Below are 22,010 nucleotides of genomic sequence, written 5' to 3' on the forward strand. Positions count from 1 at the left end.
CCCCCCCCCAAGTAAAAGAGGAGCATTAGAGCAGATGAGGGGTGGCATCATCCAAGGTTTCAATACTGGATCAAATTGGCAATACCATATATTGTAGAACTGTGATAAAACTTGGTGCCTATTTAAACAGGAAAGCTCTTGCAGGGAGAAAAGCCCGAGAAGGTAAAAAATGTATTCATGGTTTTAGATTGCCAGCCATCTACTTCGCTGGGTGGGAGTTGTGTGCGTGTGTGTTAGTCTGGGTGTCTTCTCTTTGACGTGGGCAGTGAAAGTTCACGAGTGTGCGGGAAGATCAGGAACAGGACTGGCTACTGCGGCCTGGCCAGGACTCTAGTTCTTTGGGCACTTCATTGGCCTGGCCTTGCCATTTGCTTTTGTTGCCTACGGCTTCATTTATGTCGCTTCAACTCCCCGCCCTTTTTCACTGTAAAGCAGAGAAGGCTGTTGTCCCACGGTCAGGAGGCTGGACATCCCCACAGGATGTCCCCGTAAGTGGAGGGCGTCCTTTCTGCTACTTCTGGAGGAGACGCTGGCTAGGAGCGGGAATTCCTCCTTTGCCTGACCTTTTTCACAAGGCATCTAGCTCACCCCATTTATTTGTCTTCTTCAAGTATTGTAGGTGAAAGTTTGTACAGAAAATTAGGTTCCCACTCAGTTTTTCTACACATTGCTCAGTGACAGTGGTTACCATTTTCACAGTGGGTCAGTGTTCTCATAATTCCCATGAGCCTTGTGGTGTTTCCATCGGTTAAGCTCCCCCCCTCCTCCCCCATCTTCTTGTCTTTGCTTTGGAGCGAATGCTGGCTGTTTGGTGTCAGTTCGTTAACAATGTGAGGGAGCACACTACTGGGTTCTACGGCTTGCTTTATGAGCTGTCTGTGTTTGCCCAAAAGGTGACCCCAAGGAGGAGCTTCGATGCCAAGTTCAAAGGGTGACAATCATAGGGGCTGCTCCAGGCTCCCTCAGTCCAGTAAGTCTGGTCTTTGATAACATCAACCCTGGTTTCCTTGATCTTGTCCTTCCTCAGGGAGCACTGACATTTAGGTTTGTCCGCAGAACCCACTGTGGCTCAGATTCCGGAGGAACAAATTATGATTGTGGTTGGGGTTCCTCCCTGTGGCCGGCTGCACACATCTGAATCTTCTTAAGCAGGGACGGTGCAAGAGCTAGCACTTGTTGAATAGTCAATTCGTCAGGAACAAGGACCTTCATGGTACTGTGCAATTCCAGTCTTACACCAACTAGGTGGAGAGACCTTCCATGATCCTCATGAGGAAAGCATGACCCAGAGAGAAGTTAAGGGGCTTGGCCAGTGGTGTATATTTTCCAAGTTTTGTAGCCAGGATTTCTATTCAAGCCTCTTCCTCCAGCGCTCATTCGTGCTCAGCTCTTTAACAGCCAGAATCCACTTTTATCAAGTGACGGTAGAGCAGTGTCCTTCATGGGAGCTTTTCCACTTGAGCACAGGAGCTGTGTAGTATCCAGTCCTGTATCTTATTGTCAGGTTTCATTGATCTCTTTAAGCTGTATGGTTTCCCAAACTCCCCTGCCTTCTCTTTCTCCACTCCCTTCTAAAGTGAAATTGATACTTTGGAAGAATACCAGCTAACCTTATTTTTACCCAGAATGTTTCTTATTTGAGGTTTGTCTGATATTTCTTCACGATTAGATTTAAGTTGCCACTCACAGGTGGACTGCACATAGTAGTTCATGCTTCTCGGGCCATCGTGGCTGGAGGCACGTGATGGCCACCTGATCGTCATTGGCGATGTTGATTTTGATCAGCCGCACAAGTATTGTCTGATTCCCACCTCCCCAGCCCCCACCTCTGTTCAATGGTGGGTCTTTTTTATTGTAGTTAATGAGCAGCCTGTGGGGAGACAGTACTTTGGGTTAAGCATTTGGCTGCTAACCCCAAGGCTTACCATTCAAAGCCAGCGGCTGCCCCTGCGGGGAAAGATGAGGCTGTCTGCTTCCGTGAAGAGTCATCAATCGACTCGGGAAAGCCATTTAGGGTTGCTAGGACTGTGAATGAACTCCACGGCATTTTGTAGGGGGGTTGGGAGATACACTAAGACCATGTAGCTCCTCATTTACATCACCAAGGGATCCTACGCCTGATAGAGATGGGTCTTGGATAGATGGGTCTCTATTAGCCTTAAAATCCCTTGATAATCCATGACTGCCTGAACCAGTCTTCTATTTATTTGTGGTGAAAGTCGCAGAACATAAAATTAACCATTTGAAAGTGGTATTTGTGATATTCACTTTTTGGGGAGAATACCGTATTTTTATTCCTAGAGAGCCCTTAATGCTCATTAAGCAATCACACCTATCCTTGCTCTCTCTTAATCACTCATTACTTTGATGGTTGCCAAGTGATGATGCCCGCCTCTAGCCCGCCCTCCGTATGGATCAGTTCATCCGTAGCATTAGACTGGAATCAAGAGCCTTGCCCTCCCACCCACCACATTTCCACATTTACTCACCTAGCTTTGGTTTTGTGGATTGCCTATCTACTCCTTTGGCCTCTAACTTATTAATTGTTTTGATGATCAGATTGCTCTAGATTTGGCCTGCTTGGTGATATGCTCACATCAGTCAAGAACCCCTCTCTGCGTTAGAGGAAATGGCATTAGAGCCCAAGATTTAGGTGTGCTAGATGCCCTTGCTTCTAGACTTGTTCAGTGGAAACAGTTAATGTATATGTGTACCCAATATGCATGTTATTATGCATATATTCTTACACACTTATTTATGATTGGGTATTCCCAAGACATGCCTATGCATATACATATTTTAGAAGTTTTGGATTTTCATCGATACTAAATTCCAGTTCATTACCATAGGGATCTTTCTTGCCTACTCCCATCCTTATTTTCCCCTTCTTCCACAGTTAAAACTTAGAAAGCAGAAAATAGGATTTTTTTGAGTGTAGGTTAAATTTGTTTCCTTGACATAGATGAGGCCAAGTTCATTCTGCAATGACTGGTTCCACAGAAATCAAGGAAGGAGCAAGCAAGCTGTCTCCAGTGTGGTCAGGAACAGGTAGACTGGCCCCTAATTACTTTAGGGTAGCTCCTTATAAACAGGGGCCTTATCTGGCCATTTGATTCTTCATATGGGCAATTAATGGAAAATGTAATGAAGATTTTTGCAAAGATGCTGTTAAATATTTTCAGAGTTCATATTGGTGATGTGAGCATAGCTTTAGGATCTTATCCCGTCTCTGGTGCTTTGTTTGGGAACTGGTCATAGCCAATAGTTAGGAAGAGATGTAATTCCCAAGCAGTTTGTTCTCTTCTTGGGTCTTTTGCTGACTTGAAGGAAGTATGGGGAGCCTTGTGTGTTCCTCCTTGGCCTAAGTTTCCCAAATGTATTCCCCTCTGATTACTTACGGTTGTCGTTTTCTCAGGGCGATAATGGATATAGAAGTCCGAGGAAACAGAGAGAGAATCATTCCTGCAGAAATACGTTTCCTTGTTCTCTCGTACAAGAGGCTGCTGTTGTCTAGAGAGACACTGTAAGCTTTGGAAACACGAAACACACTTTCCTTCCCATTTTAGCAAACACATCGATTCTCATTTTAGTACACCTTTTTAATGTTACGGATCTCCCTTTCCTCTGTGCCACTGTGCCAGCTCGCAGTTCACAGGAAATGGTAGGACACCCTGGGTGGTACAAATGAGTGCTCGACTGCTGGCCAGAAGATTGGTGGTTCAAACCCACTCAGGACCCTGGGAAAGTAGGCCTTGCAGTCCACGTCCAAAAGGCTAGCGCCTTGGAAGCCTTGGGGAGCAATTCCGCTTTGCGTGAAGGAGTCGTCTTGAGCTGGCATTGCCTCAGTGACGACAACAACTGTTGCTGTGAGCATGTCTAGACAACGGCGCAGCGTCGGTATAGTGAATGCCTGTTAATGGCAAAGCCCCACCTGTGATGTGGTGTACACCACAGTCTCTCAGGGTATGGCTTTACTAAATTTATTTCATAAGAGATTTTGCTCTGTGTATATAATTGGTAAGCAAATGTACATTTGTTTCAATCAGTGCCCCATTTAAAGGAGGTAAGATGATGTAGACAAAAGAGCAAATAGAAAAAGCTTTAAGCCCTTACTCTTGTCAGTTCAGTGTGACTTTGGGCACGATCTTCGTGCATCTTCAGACCCGTAACATGTTAAACTGGGAGTACTACTGTGTGTGCAGATCAAAGGGGGCAGTACTGTGTAACTGGACAGTCATCTGCCACGTGGTAGCTTTAAACTGCAGTGGTTTATCACTGCTTTCTAAGATGAATGCTTGTTAAGAATTTAAATGCTCCAGGAGCTGATGCCAGGGGCTTAGGTGGAGAGCAAACGTTTTGAGAATGAAGAGGGCAATGAATGTACAAATGTGCTTTACACATTCGATGTATGTATGGATTGTGATAAGAGTTGTATGAGCCCCTAATAAAACGATTAAAAATAATAATAATAATTAAAAAAGAATTTAAGTGCTCTTTTGGTGAGAGCTTTTAATATTGACTAGTGATGATAAACAGTGGCCGTAAACTCGTTTTCTGTCTCCTCCGTGGCTCGTTTCCAGGCTCCATATAATTGGGCAACTGTTGGCCACTTACGGCAGCAGGCAAGGAAATTGAAGCTAAAAAGCACAAACTGAATTGTGTGTGTGTGAGACGGGTGTGTCCTCATGGGCCTCCAGGGCAGGCCCATGGACAGGCCTGTGGCCCCTTCATTGCCCAGCCCACAGGCACAGGAGCCGAACATGGGACCGGACTTGCCTCCGTCTGGGAGGAAACTCCGGGGAGGGAAAGAGATGTCGGCGCGTGACGCGGTGGCGCGTTGTAGATCTGTGCGTCTGGCATGGTTTCTGCTTGCCCGGGTTGTCCGACCTTTGGGGATCCCACTTGTGCCAGTCACATGGGCTGTCGAGTAGCATTTCTAATTTCTAGCAGAATCCTTTTGCTGGTTCAATTTATTTAATTAGGGCTCTTAAAAAAAAAAAAAGAAGTGTTTTTTCCTCTGTTTCCCCTTTCCTCCAACCAACCCAAGGCCCAGCCTCATTTTCACATGTTTGTGAAGATTAATACTTACCGGATATACTCGAGTATAAGCCGACCCAACTATCAGCTGAGTATGTATGATAAATCTCTAGAGATGGAAATCACGAATTTGTTTCTGCATAGACTACACATATCATAGTGAAATAAGTCAATTTACTTTTGCATTCTTTTGCCTACAAGATATTACCCGTAAATGTGAAGTGGTTACTATTTTAAGCAATAAGGCATTGAAGCACCAATTTGACTGTAGATCACGTAGGTGCTGGTCTTCCATTTAATGTCACAAATCAGTGAATCACGGTAGTCATCCCCCCAACACTTCACCTTCCTTTCTCATACTTTTCTTCCAGCAAACAACTTCGAAGAAAATGCCAGCTGAAGTGTAACTAAGTGCAAAGGGGCGCTTCAGTTTAATAATGATAAAAGAACTGATTGCCCAGTGACCAGTTCAGAGTAGCTAATTTACTGTGACTTATTTTGTAAAGATTAAGAGCTTAAAGACAATGATCCGATTCAGTCTAATAGATTATTCATCTCCTTGCAGCAGTGCACTGTAAATTGGGTCTCCTCAAAACTCACTCTAAGCAAGTGCGTCGGGTCTGTTTCAGGGAGCACAGGAACGCTTTTCTGTTCCCTTGACAACTAGTGCTTCTCGGTGAGTGTCTGCCTTGCCCGGCAGACTTGCAGTAGTAAGTCCTCGGAATTGGGTGACTGGACTTTGAGTAATCCAAGCCATCACATTATAGTGCCAACCCTCGCTGGGGACTGTTCCGTGTCAAGGAAGGCTTGCGAGGTGGCCTGCATACCCGCTTTCACCCCAGCGCTCTGTAGAGTTAGTGAGGGGACCTAGGTTTGGGTTTCTGCTCTACTTCCAGCTCCCATTTCCCCCCTCCTTCCACAGGAAGCCAGCTGTCCGTCAGCTACAATATTTTTCGAGAGCCAAAGTGTTTTTCACGTATAAGTTGTTGCCTCTTTCAAATGGCCGTGGCAGGGACACCATCGGCTTTTTAGACCGTGAGCCTCTGGAGGCGATCCCCACCTTTGTTTGAAAGCTCATGTTTGAGAAGGGCATCAAAGAAAGAGCTCCACGTTTGTCTCACTTGTCAAAATGTGTGTTTTATCATCTAAGATAAGATTTCTGCTTGACAGAGATCTTATTAAAATTTGCCCACTAAGAATGTTTTAATTCTGATGATAAAAAAGTAGAGTTTAGTAGAAAGTACATTTATTATTGTCTCTAAGTTTATAGAGAAAATTTTGTAGAATTAAAAAAATACTGTTTTAAGGGATTTCTTTCATTTTCGTATCTTTTTAAATGTCTTTTAGGGCCTTTTTTGATATGCAAGTGGTCACGCTTACCAAGTAGCTTAATCTGGTAGTTGAATTGTATTGGGACATTTCTTCTTACTTTGGTTACAGAACTAAATAACACAGAACAGTATTTATATGCATTATTTTTGTAATATGCATTATTTTTGCCAATGTTTCACAATCGTTATTTCACAGCTTACATTTATAGCTAGCTCTAAGAGGAGGCATAGTTACTTGGCTGAATAAAACAGTAACTGTATCTGATCCTCATCCTTTCAGTTTTGTAAAAAATGACTGCCTCGGATTAGTATGCCCTCTTTACTGGTTTGAGGCTGTCCAGCTTCGCTGGGCATTGGGTCCAATGGTCAGTTTGCTTTTCTCTTGCGACTTGTTAGTGTAGCAGCCTGATATGCTGATTTGTAAAAAAGATGCATGAGGAGCTTTGGTATTGAGCTGTCAAAATAAACTATAAATATGCATTATTTTGAGCACCAAGATAGTACATTTTAAAGTATTAATGCCAGGGTATGTACATTATATCCTTGTGACTGTTGGTTATCGCAACCTATGTGTTCATGTTTGCACGTCTGAGGCCAGGTGCAGTGTCCTTCCAGGGTGCTCTGCCTGTCCCCAGTTTGTAAGACTGTTCATCTTAAACAGGGGGAAATACTGAGTCGGAGATCAGGGGACTCTGCTTGCCCCCAGTTTGTAAGACTCTGTTCATCTTAAGCAGGGGGGGAAATACGGAGTTGGAGATTTTCTGGTAACGAGTCTTCCTTGTGTAATCTTTCAGGCGGCCTCCTGATAGCGTCTGCTCATTTTGGTGCATATGTCTGTGGGACAGACATAGACTACAACACAGTTCATGGCTTGGGTGAGTATAGGTTCCACACAGTATTACAACCTTTAGGTTGTACTGAATAGTTTTACGTGGTATTGTACCTGCGCATGTTCATTTTTAACGTTCAAACACAAAGTTGTGATAGAACTTGACAACACTGAGACGTGATTGGGTGTCGAGTTTCTGTCAAGAGGGTTCGGTGTGTGCCAGTGATGTCCTTGGGGAACGCAAAGAGAAGCGAAAGGAAGCCCTCCTGCAAGAGAGCGAGCAGTATGTGGGCCCGCTATGCATAAGGTTGTAGACTTTAGGTTTGGGGGAGAAGAAGCAGGTGTAGGCACTTGCCGTTTTGTTTATCAGGATATCATGTCACTGAAGCATATACCGTTTGTTTCATTTTGTTTTTTAAGATGAGCATCATTCATTTTTTCGGTAATCATGCATTGTGCATGTACTGGGTTAATTTGAGTCCTTAAAGTTCTATATATATTTCTAGTTTCATACCTGACCAGAACAGCTGTAAAATACTCAAAGATGTAAATAGGTAGCGCTACAGATTCAGCCTTCGATTGAGGGTACATGAAGACAGATCTGCTTTGCTTTTGAGGCAGTTTTGGGAAATATTTTCAAATTTAAAGGTTTCTAATGATGTGTGATGGATCGGAATGGAGTCAAACGGAAAGAAAGAGCATTTCCTTGTAGATGAACACTGCTCAAACTGGTCACTTTTTCGTAGGAGTTTGAAACTTTGTATATATGCTAGCGTTGTAGTCTTGTAGCCTGAAACTTCTCTCTGGACTTCTCTAGTCATCTCATCGAAAAGGCAGGACATGTTGTATAATTTAGACTCTCCTGTAGTTTCATATGTTTTGTTAAAGCATTATGAGATATTATACTCGGTGACCTGTCCTTTTTTCCTACTCCTGTTTATAGGAAATTCAGTCATATGAGGAGAATGGGTTCTGCTTTATCAACGACATGTGAATGAGATAACCAGATGAGGATGTTCTTTGTCTGCAGTATGTTAGAGTATCCCACATGCAGAGACTTAGTCCAGTTGCCTTTTAGTAGAACAGGGTTTTGCTTTAAGTAAAGCTCTGTGTACTGAGGTTATGTTTAAAAGCTGTGGCCTGACCTGTCCGTCTCCTTGGGTAGAATTCCATGTGAGGGAAATCTTCCTCAGAGTTTAGCCAAGAAGCTGTCAGGTGGGCCCTTGGTTCCCTGTGCTGCTAACCTCTCTTGAACTCCAAAATATTCTCAGGTTTCTCCCCACAGTACAAGCACCTTTTCTATCCTATAGGGCCATTTTGTGTTTTTCTTCCTGTTGCCCAAGAGCTACTTAAAATGAGATGGTCATGATACGATTAAACCAGTGAGTTGTATGATATGTTCAGTATAACTCAATGTTTTAAAAGAAATTCAGATCCTTCAATAAATTCCTTTCCTCAGAGTCAATCAATCAAATTAGAATGTAATTGGTTCTCAAGATTGGATGAGCATTTTCAGGCAGTTTTACTTGAGGAGAACAAGGACTCAGCTCAGGTAGCGATCAGTACAGCTTACTGTGTAAAGTGCATACTTACAATACCTTGAAAGGATAGTTATTTACATAAATAAACTCAACATCTTAAATGAAAGCATATTCTATTTGAGTACATGTAGGCTTCGATTACTTGATTTATTGCTTTGAGCCAAATGTCAGGAAATAAGCACATCTCGTTTACTTACGTACTTTCTACCTTCCTCTTCCTTTTCCTCCAGGAAAGGCTAGTAGGAAAAACCAGAAATGGAGAGGCCCGGATGAAAACATTAGGGCCAATCTCCGCCAGTATGGTTTAGAGAAGTATTACCTTGATGTCTTGGTTTCAGACGCGTCGACACCATCCTGGAGGAAAGGCACATATTTTGATGCAATCATCACTGATCGTAAGTTCCGTTTTATTCAAAGGTAGAAGTAATATTAGTTTCCTAAAGTCATTTACATTTAAGGTACAAAATCAATCTACGCACACACACGAATGCTCTCTTGTGCTGTAGTTCGTGTCATCCATCGTTTCTTCGTAGTGATACGGGAACAGGGATGACTGGAGGGCAGCAAAGTAATTAATTGAGTTCGGTGAGATTTTGAGAGTTGCATCTGTTGTGACCTTTACCCCTATAGTCAGAAGGATAGCCATCCATCTCAGTCAGTCGGACAGAACGTTTATAGAACGCCGTCTGATTTTGCTCGTTGACCGGTCACTTCCTTCATAGCACATTTTCCTCCTCTGTGACAGGACCCAGCCTCGGGTCAGTGACACATTTAGTCGCCAGATCTTCTCTTTCCTCCTTACGTCTTTTTTGCCTTTCATGACATTGACGGTTTTGAACAACTTAGTTTCACCCCCTTCTAAAACTTAGAAACCAAACGTTCGTCTTGTTATTCATTCTCACTCCCAGTATTGCCTAGAGGATGTTGTGTTCTTCTAGAGTCCCACTGAGGTGCCTGATGTCTTTCTGCCCCTCAGTGGTGATTGGATGATTTTGACTCTCCGTGTTGCCTCTGTTTCTGCTCAGCGCCTTACGGCATCAGAGAATCTACGAGGAGAACGGGCTCACAGAAGGAAATAGCGAAAGGGATAGAAAAATGGTATGTCTGAAATATGAGTTGAAGGATTTGCAACGTTTTAGTTAATTTAACGTTCTTAACATTTTAACTTATTTTTTATTTCCTTTTTTTTTTTTTTTAGCCCAGAAAGCCATGTTCCTGTTTCCTTGAGCTATCATCTGAGTGAGATGTTTTTTGACCTCCTAAACTTTGCTGCTGAGACTCTTGTATTGGGTGGAAGACTAGTGTACTGGTTACCAGTGTACACGCCAGAGTATGTAATCTTAAAAATATATGTATTTTTTGTTTTTGTTTTTAATCATTTTATTGGGAGCTCGTACAATTCTTATCACAATCCATCCATCCATCCATCCATTGTGTCAAGCACATTTGTACATTTGTTGCCATCATCATTCTCAAAACGTTTGCTTTCTACTTGAGCCCTTAAAATCAGCTCCTCATTTTTCTCCCGCCCTCCCTACTACCTCCTCCCTCATGGACCCTTGATAATTTATAAATTATTATTTTATCATATCTTACACTGCCCAGCGTCTCCCTTCACCTACTTTTCTCTTGCCCATCCCCCAGGGAGGAGGTTATATGTAGATCCTTGTAATCGGTTCCCTCTTTCTACCCCATCTTCCCTCCACCCTCCAGGTATCGCCACTCTCACCGCTGGTCCTGAAGGGATCATCTGTCCTGGATTCCCTGTGTTTCCAGTTCCTATCTGTACCAATGTACATCCTCTGGTCTAGCCAGATTTGTAAGGTAGAATTGGGATCAAGATAGTGGGGAGAGGAAGCATTTAAGAAGTAGAGGAAAGTTGTATGTTTTTTTTTTAAATTTAAAATTTTTATTTTTATCATTTTATTAGGGGCTCATACAACTCTTATCACAATCCATACATACATCAATTGTGTCAAGCACATTTGTACATATGTCGCCATCATCATTCTCAAAACACCTGCTTTCTACTTGAGCCCTTGCTATCAACTCCTCATTTTTCCCCCTCCCTCACCGCTCACCCCTCCCCGCTGAACCCTTGATAATTTATAAATTATTATTATTTTGTCATATCTTACACCATCTGACGTCTCCCTCACCCACTTCTCTGCTGTCCGTTCCCCAGGGAGGAGGTTATATGTAGACCTTGTTATCTGTTCCCCCTTTCTCCCTCTCCTTCCCTCCACCCTCCCGATATCGCCACTCTCACCACTGTTCCTGAGGGGTTCATCTGTCCTGGATTCCCTGTATTTCCAGTTTCTATCTGTGCCAGTGTACATCCTCCAGTCCAGCCGGATATGTAAGGTAGAATTGGGATCATGGTAGTGGGGGGTGGGGGTTGGAAGCATTCAAGAACTAGAGGAAAATTGTATATTTCATCATTGCTACACTGCACCCTGACTGACTCATCTCCTCCCTGCAGCCCTTCTGCAAGGGGATGTTCAATTTCCCACAGATGGGCCCTGGGTCCCCACTCCGCACTCCCCCTCATTCACAATGCTATGATATATTTTTTTTTTTGGCCTTTGATGCCCAATACCTGATCCCTTCGACGCCCTGTGATCTCACAGGCTGGTGTGCTTCTTCCATGTGGGCTTTGTTGTTTCTCAGTTAGATGGCCGCTTGTTTATCTTCCAGGTTATAGGACCCCAGATTCTATATACTTTGACAGCTGGGCACCATCAGCTTTCTTCACCACATTTGCCTATGCACCCGCTTTGTCTTCAGCATTCGTGTCGGGGAAATATTTTATTTTCAATGCCATTTTTCTTTTTTTTTTTAATTTGACTTTTTTTTCCCCCCTTAGTCTTATCTCTCAGGGTTAAAGCTTTTGTTTACAGACAGTTACATATAAAACAGTCCCCTTATCTCACTTGAATTGATTTTATCTTTTTACTGTGCATCAGCAGTTGCAAAGTTAACTTGTGGAATAAATCTGGTCTGTTGAAAATGTTTTTGGCATTTTTACAGGGTTCCTTAAAAAAAACAAAACAAAAATGTGTGACAGAGAATTCATATATAGCATACAAATACTAACTAACAAAATTTCGCCTACCTCTATTGTACATCACCCTTAGCGCAGTGACTGATTTACCATAGCTCTTTTGTCAGGCCACCAACAAAAGTCCTTCATAATCATTTTACTTACTTGATCAACATAAAAAATTCCTCAACATGCCTGCTGTCTGCTCTGTCCACTGCTCTGCCCTTCTCTCCCTGGAGGCACCGCACGTGCTCGAGTGTCTGCAGACTATCACTGTGCGGGCCTGCCTCTGAGGGGGGCCTGTGCACTGTAAGCAGGAGGCCTGGGGAGTGGCACGGGAAGACCTGTGGAGCAAAATTTTAGCTAAAGATAAAGTAAAGCTGATTGCCATTCTTCTCTCATCTTTTGTTTAAAGTTGGAATTCCATATGGCTAAGAATGCCTTTGGCTTTTCTAATTTATTCCTTCATTTTTAAGCCAGTACGATTGGAGGCACTTTTAACCACTCTTCAGTTTTCAAAGATGTTGTAAGGTGACCACTAGATGTTTCCTGGGTGACTTCTTTAATCCAGGGGAATTTCCAAATGCATATACCCAAAGGGACATTGTACAGGGAGAAGTGGGAGCCGTGCTTTGGATCGGTTCCCCTGGTAATTTTTCTTGTGGATGATGCTACTCTCCCTGTTGCAGGCATCCTGTAATCTCACTGTTCGCCATGGCCAACCCTGAGAAAATGGGAGTAGGGACTGAGTGAGGGTTCTGGCCCCTGGTCTGTGGGACTGCCACCCTCCTGTCCAGACTTACCTGATTAGTTCACGGAGTTTTCATGTCATATTAGAATACAACACAAAATGTAGCCCCCAAGACCACCCCCAGGCTCCGCTTTACCAGCAGGAGGTTCGAGGGACCAGAGGAGGAAGGCTGCTGCTGTCTGCTTGCCTGGCGTATTCACCCCGGGGAGGGGAGGGGTTGGCTCGGAGAAAGAGTCCTCGTGCTTCCATCTCCTTCCAGGCCATCTTATTAACTAACGAGTTACTGGTCAGAGGGCTCCGAGGCAGCGCGTTTGGTTGTTCAGTTTTTATTGTTGATTAGCTTCCTGACGAAGTGACTCCTTAAACTCACGTTTATCATAGAATGACATTTTTCACTTTTGCAGCATGTTTCATTCAAGATCTTTACTCTTCAAAAAAATAACACTTTATCAAGATGAAATAGCAGTGAGGAAGCGGCTCCCACAGGCTTCTACCGTCCTCCTTCCTCTGGGCTAGAGTCCCCGCTCCAGTATGACTGACCTTTTGCGAGCATTCAGATCTGTGCAATTACAGTTGATGTATGGATTGTTATAGGAGCTGTAAGAACCCCCAAGAAAATGATTTATTAAAATTTAAAAAAGAAAGAGAAAAAAGATCTCTGTGCACTTACCTCTTGTCATGTGTGTTCTGTCCGCGTTGCTTGATGCACCCTTTCCGTAGCTGGTCAACTTCCAGTTCTGCTTCAAGGCCAGCTTAAGTGTGGTGACCCTCTTTCCGATGCTTCTCTAATCAGCTCCTCATCTGTGTTCTCCAAGTGTTCGTTCTCACCGCTCAGGCTGCTGTAGACTGATGGTTTGTGAGCTGGTCACCCACCATTTCAACTGCTTGCTCATATCGTTGAAGACCTGGGCCGTCTGTGTTTGGATGGTGCATAAATTCAACTCCCATGTGTTAAAACGTTTTAGGAGATAGTCCTTAAGGTGTACTGAGCGAAGATAACTGTTTGCCCACTTATCATAACCTGCAAAACCGTGGTTAGCTAGTTGTTACCAGGTGCAGATAATTCTGTCATCTGATTACAAACTGTGTGTCTTTGTGAGAGATGACGTGTAGTAGACATTGGAAACTGGTGCCAGGGGTAAAAGTGCTGACAGTGAAGAGGCTTTGTTAATGTGACCCAAAGTCGGATTTGGGGATGAATCTTAATTGTAGCCAGCTCGACATTGTGGTCACGCAGATGAATGAAGGGAACATGTTTTCATCTTGAGGCAGGACACAGGAAAGCGTGATTCCTGAAACGTTTCAGCAAGTGCGTCAATCAGTGTAAAACCTCTCAAGTGGGGAATAGAGCTCCAGCGACATTTGAAGAGTCGTTAACTGGAAGCATGAGGATAGTGGCAGGGAAATGAGTCGATTAAAATTGATTGATGCATTTCAAAGCTAGGAGCCCAAACACATTTTTTGGTTGTTGTTTTATGCTTTGAAACGGTGGACATATGATTTAAACAAAACTTGCCCTTTTAAAATGTATGATTCATGTTTTTTTAATATTTTCAAAAAGTTGTGCATCACCACGGTCTGATTCCAGAACCTTTCCATCACGCTCGTTACTGTTAGCCTTCCTCCCTTCACACCCCGACTCTCTCTCTCTCTCTCTCTCTCTCTCTCTGGACTTGCCTCCTCCAGACGGACTGAGGTTTTCAATAGATCACGTAGCTAGGCGGAGGACAGACACAACAACAGGTAGTGGAGATCGGATTCTTTATTACCATAATAGTACTGTTTGCATATAAGTTTCTCTCTGGTTCAAAATTTGCAAAAAGTCCATTGGTATGAAATATATTAGTACATATGCAATGAATAATTTTCCTATCTTATTTTGGAACTACACTGTGAAATTGATTGGTTCATTAAGATTCTAATTTAGTGATGTCCATTCATGTAAAGTACTAAAGGGATAAAGTTGAAGAGTTTAAAAGCGCGTTTTTCTTCTGTTCGGCCAAACTGGCAACTTCATGTCCGAAATTTATCATCGTTCGTTTCACTAATAACCGTTTTGTATTTTGAATTTAATTTATGCATTTGTTAGGGTTTCGTAGTTTTTATCAATTGGTTACGGTTTTCTTAGTTGCACTAGAGAGAGAGCATTAAGAGCTTATATGTGGTTTAAGTAGACATCTTAATGAAAGAATAATTCTGAGTCCTTCGGGACATTGGTGTTGTTTCCCCCATTGAATGGGCTCATTACCGAGGGCAGAGGTGCCTGCAGCAGCCCCGGGTGTAGGACGCAGCCCGCACCACGCAGTGCTCCTGACAGCCCTGCGCTCTCTCCTCAGATACACCGAGGAGATGGTGCCCTGGCACCCCTGCCTGCAGCTCATGAGCAACTGTGAGCAGAAGCTTTCCACTCACACAGCAAGGCGCTTGATAACCATGGAAAAGGTGAAGACATTTGAGGTAAATAATACTAGTATTTTCAGGATAAATTCTGAGAGTCAGAGGTACATTTTTCGGTCGACATAGTTTTCCTTTAATAAGGTCTAGGAATATTGCCCTTCATTTTGCTTTAAATCATGGATGAATTCAGGGTGATTCAGAAGTTAAAGAGCCTTATGGTGCTTGGTTTGAGGTAGACCCTTCCATATAGTTCATGTTGTGGTGACCCCCAACCATAAAATTATTTTCATTGCTACTTCATCGCTGTAATTCTGCTACTGTTTTGAATCGGGAGACCCCTGTGAAAGGGTCGTTCAACCCCCAAAGGGGTCACGACTCAGGTTGAGAACTGCTGTGTAGAGGATAGGAGTCGGACATAGAAGCTGATAAAAGACCAGGAATAGAAGCCAACCTTAACTTCTCACACTTTGCTTAGAATTTTTTTGCTAACTCGGTTAGAGAACAGAGTACTCTCAGCGAAATGGTTACTATTTAATTTGCAACCTTGAGGTGCTGTTTTTCTCCAAAAGCCGATCCTATTTGATTGCGGACCCTAGTGAACAGAAACTCTCAGCTTATAAAGGAGAAAGTAATATCACCTCCATTGGTTGGGACACAACTTGCGTTTGTTTCTCTGTCTTACACACACCCACCCTCTGCACTTGATGGGCTCTTCTCTCCTTAGTCTTTATTACTTCCTCCTCGTGGGGGCGGGCAGTGATGCTGCTGTGGTAGCAGCAGCCACAGCAGGGCCATCAGAAGCTGCAGCTCCCAGCTGTCCCGCACCCGGAAGAGTAGGGCTGCGTGGCTCCCTGCAGGAAGCTGGCTTGCAGCCTGGGCTGCCCGTGGGGCCCTGGTTGGTGCTGTGGGAGCCTGGTCGGTATAGGGAGTCGCCTGTGGGCTGCTCGCCGCAAGCCCAGGAGTTGGAAGCCACCAGCTGCTCTGGCAGGAGAAAGATGAGGGCGCTGTGAGTTGGAAGCAACTCCATGGCCGTGAGTTTGGGGTTTTTTGTTTTCTTTTGGTTTTGGAGAGGAGCTTTGTGACCCTGGCCTGAGCAGGGCAGTGGCCATGAGACTACGTGGCTGGGGGCAGAGAGAGACGTGCCTGCTGGCATACTGTGCGCAGTCATTGCTGTAGACAAAGGGCTGTATTCTTACAGTGCTTTTGATCTTGGCTTGTGCTAATGTGCTAACTTCCCTAATGAGCCCCGGGATCCTGAATACTGTCTGTGAGAGTGGCGTGGCCATGGCAACAGGTTCTCGAACTCCGGGGAGAAGTAGAATGTTGTGGGAGGGACGGTTTGGTATTGGAAGGATGTTGTTAGGTGCCACGGACTGGTGCTGACCCACAGCGACCCTGTGTGCTGCACGCTGAAACGCTGCCCGGTCCTGTGCCACCCTCGCATTTGCTCCTATGTTTGAGCCCGTTGTTGCAGCCACGGTGAGGGTTGGACTCAGATCTCTGCCTTGCTGTCACCCTCTCTTGTACAGCTCAGGGGCAAGGGTCGGGGTTTGGGGAAAGGGACTCAGAGGTGGCCCAAGCGCCATTCGTTTCAGTTTGGGAAGAACGAAAGACGTTTCTCAGTTCATGTCCAGATGAGAACTAATGTGAGTAATGCCTAATAATGGAACTTAATTCTTTTTGAGCTAAATTTACCTGCGTTGACAGTGAAAGCTTTTCCAGATTCAGTGTACACTTGCACGCACCCCTTCTTTGCTCTGGATCCGTAGACAGGCAGGATTTGGTACTCTTGCCTGAAGATTCTGTGACTTCCGCCTGATGGTGTTGCCATCTACTCTATGAATTAATGAATTTTTCATAGCAATGAAAATGAATATTTTGTATAGTGCTTTATGGAATTCTAACTGTAACCAGGTAAATGATAATAAGATTCTGAATTAGAAACTGCAGATGTCAAGCCAAAGAAAATACAAAGAAAATTAATGGAGTAATTGCATTTTTTGGTGTTATTTCATATGATTATGCAGCCATTTGCCCTCTAATTCAGAACCTTATCAGTATAGACCTGGTTTATTAAATTCACAGTCTCCTAAATGATCTCTCTGCTTCTGTTTTTCACATGTCTACTTCTTAACCTTCAGGTAGTCCATGGTTTAGAAATGTCTGACTTATGTACAACCTGTAGTTAACAAGCCAACCCTTGTGGAGCCAATTACTAAAATCTCGAAGAAAACAGAGTGGTTCACTAAAAGCAGGCACTGCGTTGCAGTACACATGAAAATATCATTGTAGTAACGATGTTTTAGTGTATTTGGAAGTGTTTTTTTTTAGTATTGGGTAGGATATAGAAAGGCACACTATATACAAGACAAAAAATTGACTAATTGGCTTGAGAAACAAATTATATATCACTTTTCTGATTTATGTGAAAATTAGACTAAAGACTTGGGAGGAGAACTTTTTAAATAATCTGAAGACTGCATGTAAACACACCTCTTTAATGTTCTATATACTTTGTGTTGCTTTCTTGTATAAAAACTTTAGTGGTCCATTTTTTATTATAGAATAAGGTTCAGATTTCTCAGCATGACACACACATTCCTTAGTAGTCAGAATCTGATTTCAGAGCACGTCAGAAAGCTAGGCTGTGCAAATATTTTTATAAGCAATTGCTTGGTGTCTGTTATATACGAGGAGGTAACCCCCCAAACCAGAATTGCTTGGGGTGGAGCAGAGCTTGCGTCATGTACATTTTTCCTGATGGTGAGCATCAAGCAACTCACTCTAAGTTACCGCACCCAGTGGCATTGCCTGGGAAGGTTTTCTCTGGTCAGAGTGAATTTTTTCGTAAAAGCAGTTTCTCGAACCTTGTTTTTTTGTGATGGCTGATTTAAGAGAACAGTGTACACCTGTGAAATTTTGTTTCCTGCTTGATAAAAATGCCAAAGAAACTGTTGTGATGTTGAGCACAGCTTACAAGGACAGTGCTATGGGAAAAACTCAAGTGTACGAGTGGTTTTCTTGTTTCCAAAAAGGTAAAATGTCGATTGATGACAAACCTTAACTTGGATATCCGTCAACTTCCCAAATGGACGAAAATGTCTGCTTTTAGTATATTTGGAATTTATTCCACCAGGTCAAACTCTTAATCAAACTTTCTGTGTAGAGGTTCTGAAAAGATTGTGTTACAGTTTGCGACAAAAAAGGCCTGATTTGGGGCAGACGGGGACTGGTTTTGCCACCATGACAATGCACCTGCTCACGCAGCCATCTCAGTGCACCAGTTTTTGGTGAAAAACAGCATGCCTCTCTTGTCCCACGCACCTGACTCACCTGACCTCACTCTGCAACTTTTTCTGGTTTCCACAAATGGAGAGGGGCATGAAAGGACAACGATTTGATGACGTAGAAGAGGTGAAGCAAAGGCGCAAGGGAGGTGCTGTCAGCTGTCCAGGCAGATGAGCGTGAAGAACTGTTTCCAAGAATGGAATCACAGAGGTGACAAATGTGTTAAGTGTAAGGGAGAGTACTTGGAAGGTGATAAAATTGTTTTGTAAAAAAATTTAAATACCTAGCTTTTGGGGAAAAAAATCCGTTTCTTTTTGAGGTGCCCCTCATTCATATCTATGTATAAAGTATACACATACATGTCTAGGTTATGATATGATGAACACATGGATATGTGTAACCATGTTTGAAAGAAAAAGAGTAGAACTTTATATTCAAGTGACAGCTCTCTTTGAGCAGGTCTCTGTATTCATTCTATGTACGTTATAATTCTTCAGGATGTTCTTGAAATTTTGTCTTTAATATTTACCTTTAAAGGAATATGGTACTCATATTAACCAGTCATTTTGCTTTAGAGCAATTCCAGTTTTTCCCTTCCAAATGGTATCACTGAACCTTACGAGCGATGTCATCAATAGATACAGATTCAGATATTCTGCGAGAGGGATTTTCAAATTTTTTGATACAGTGACAACCTTTTAAAGTGCAATTTTGAATGACCAACATTTATTTGAATATAGAGTAGAAGCTTTGTAATCTCATTTCAGGCTCGGTTAATTAACAAATTCTCTCTGTTCCTGTTCTAAAAACACACTGTCTGATGCTCGAAATTTGCTGCATGCTTTTAGCTATTTTGTGGTTGCCGTCTTGTGCACCCAGTACCTACCAGCTGAACTGTTTACCAAGGGTTAGTTGTATTTGTAGCAACGTGATATATTCTACTCATATACAAAGTCTGTGGGAGAATTCCACTGTCTTTCAATTCTGTTTTTCCTGACACTTTTTGCAGCATGCTATATTAACTGCATACTCTGATTAAAGCCTTGTTAAAACACTAACATGTGAGTGTGGAAATCAAGTTGTCGTTTCTGGACAATGAAGCTGAGTGCTTCAGGAAAACAGGATAAACTGAGTCACTAACAAAGACTCTCGAGTGGGCAATGGGTGAGATCAGTATTGGAGACTGGGGACAAGGTCATCACAGTCTCGGTTTCTGTACCCAGATTGCTTCGTCTGAGCTAGGGCTGCTCTAGTAGAAGTTGCACAAGTGGGGGTTTTAAATGATCAGAACTTATTTTCCTAGTGTAGAGGCTCCAAATTCAAGGGGGCATCTCTAGGGCAAGGCTCCCCGTGGCCCTGTGTTGGCTGTTAGGAAGGTCCTTGTTGGCCTTCGGCCTCTAGTCGTTGGCTCCTTGGTGGTCACTTTGTGGTGTGGCACCTTCCGTCGGGCTTCACCTTCTGAAAGGAATTCAGCCAGACCTGCTGTCCAGCCGGGCCCCTGCCCACAGTTTGCTCATTGCCTAACTGCCCCAGGGATGAGCTTTTCTTCTCCAAGAGGACAACTGAGGTGGGTCCTTTGGCCTATTCCCTACGTGCAGAATTTCAAGAGGCAGAACAGAGCATCTCTGTGTTCTGTCTGCCTCCCCTTCAGTCTAAGCTACCAGGCTTCCTGGTGTGGTAGTGGATCAGATCAGGTCACCGGCTCAATCTGGCTAACAAACATTGTGTAGCTGCCTCTTTGGTAAAAATTTGAGAACTCGTGTCCTGGATTTCTGTAAGAGAGTTTTCTAGCTCTTTTGGTATCATTGTGCACTGTTGGTTTTTAAATCTGGTGTGTTGGGTCACCTTCCGAAACAGTATTGGTGCCATGCGACAGCTATGATGATGTGACACGTTGTTTCAGACACTCAGAAAGGGTCTAGGGTATTATTCATGAATCTTTCATCTTAGTGGGGTCACATTGCTAAATCAGCCATTCCCATTTTAATGGAAAATGTGAAATAAATATGTATTTGCTTTCTGCTGAGTTTTATTTTAAAAAGTATAGTGTATATTCCCAGATTTATAATTTTTCTCTGAGAAAGTTTGAGACTTAGAAGAAGAGATGATGAGATGATCTAAGAATGCTTTTGAGAATTTTCTTCCGACGTAAAAATGATAAATAAGGACCCTGTGATATTTTTAAACCTGTAAAAGGCAGCGTTCATTTGCCCGATTGCTTTTCATCATTTCACTTTTGCTGTTTCAAACTGAAATAAGGAGAAGCCTAATGCTTAATTAATTTTTTAAAAATTATGTCTTTACTGAACCCAAACACCAAAATGCCCCATTTCATTGGGAATTAATACAGATATCATTCCATAGTTCATGCACATCAAGCAGTATTGTACAGTTACTACCAGCGTCAGTTTCCATACATTCTTTCCTTTCTGACCTCCCCCTCCACCACCACTGTACCCCTTAACTAATTTTTTGAAATGCTCTTCAAATTCAATCAGTGAGTTTTAACGAGTATAGAGTGTTTTATAGCGGAAAATAGGAGGTTGTCATGTTAAATTATTCATGTTTGGTCTTCAATTAATTACTTCATTTCTCCTTTTTGTTTGTATGCAGAGAAGTGTATGTAATTGCAGCAAGAGCCCCGTGTTTTATAAAGCAAGCGATGACATAAAATTGTCAAACATGTCTCATAAGCAGCTAACAGATGATCCTCCGGCTTGGGAAGTGTTGCTGATTTTGGCACCAGGAGGCTATGCATTTTAGATTTTTACACGTTTGTGTACCCTCCCTCTTCACTTTTGATTTCTCACTCGTTAGGTTTCACTTCAGTATAATGTTTCTCCCACTCGTTAGGTTGTTATAAAATGTCCTCTGTCTCCCTATAATTTTATGCATATGTAAGTTAGAAATGCAAAAATTGTCCAAAATTATGGGTATTTTCTTACACTTATTGTTCTACACCATTGGTTATAGCATTTAGACATGCTTGTTGAGAAATTTGATATTGATGTTAAAGTTAGGATGCTGTCTGATTAAAAGGCCATTTTGAGGTTCATTATTCCTGTTTCCATATTCTGCAACTAAGTAAATGCCCCATCATTTCTGCAACTTCTAAATCCATTTAACCGTATTATCCCCCGTTTGAGAGGTCAGGCTGTGGCTCGGGCTGCTGAAGTTGGCTCAGAAGTTGGTAATTGTCAGAGTGGAGAGCAGAACCTGAAATCCAGGTTGTTTTGTTTAATAGATAGTGCCTCTCGATCAAAGCATACTTTGAGCAGTGGTTCTCAGCCGTGGGTCGTGACCACTTGAGGGGTCGTCTGACCCTTTCACAGGGGTCGCCTGATTCATTATACTAGCACAATTAGTTATGAATTAACAATGAAGCTAATTTTATGGTTGGGGGTCGCCACAACACGGGGAACTGTATTAAAGGGTCGCGGCATTAGGAAGGTTGAGAACCACTACATTAGAGTGTTCCAGGATGAAAAGGGGGAATGTTCTTGAATACAGTGCTAGCTGCTTTTAAGGGTAACCTTTCATCCTCTGTTGTGTTAGCTAGAGATAGCGTGTGATTTCTTTTACTAAATCATTTCCCCCGTTGAAATAAGCAACAGGTGATGCTATTATATGTAGTGCTGGTCATAACTAGTTTTTCTGTGAAGCATTTTTCTCATACAAAATTTATTCAGTTAAAAATTCTGGTCTCCACATGGCCCTGCGGGGGACAACACCAGGAACACAGTGTGGGAATTGCGCCTGATCTGACCCTGCCATGCCGAGGCAAGGCACTGTG

General features: G+C 43.0%; 1 protein-coding gene across 5 annotated transcripts in view; it reads left to right on the forward strand.

Moving 5' to 3' along the window:
* TRMT11 (tRNA methyltransferase 11 homolog) overlaps positions 1–22,010 on the forward strand; it is a 56,139-nt gene that overhangs the window by 13,146 nt on the left and 20,983 nt on the right. For 3 of the 5 annotated variants that reach the window (XM_045294687.1, XM_045294688.1, XM_045294691.1), the window contains 5 exons: positions 7,163–7,243; positions 8,969–9,133; positions 9,764–9,836; positions 9,937–10,068; positions 14,869–14,989. In XM_045294687.1, coding sequence (XP_045150622.1) covers positions 7,163–7,243; positions 8,969–9,133; positions 9,764–9,836; positions 9,937–10,068; positions 14,869–14,989 — 572 coding nt within the window. Of the gene's footprint in view, positions 1–7,162; positions 7,244–8,968; positions 9,134–9,763; positions 9,837–9,936; positions 10,069–14,218; positions 14,276–14,868; positions 14,990–22,010 lie in introns of those variants that run through there. The other 2 variants (XM_045294689.1, XM_045294690.1) reach the window with 2 other exon arrangements.

The sequence above is a fragment of the Echinops telfairi genome, unplaced genomic scaffold (assembly GCF_000313985.2).
Source record: "Echinops telfairi isolate 266 unplaced genomic scaffold, ASM31398v2 ScPeMD7_3533;HRSCAF=4204_0, whole genome shotgun sequence".
NCBI lineage: Eukaryota > Metazoa > Chordata > Mammalia > Afrosoricida > Tenrecidae > Echinops > Echinops telfairi.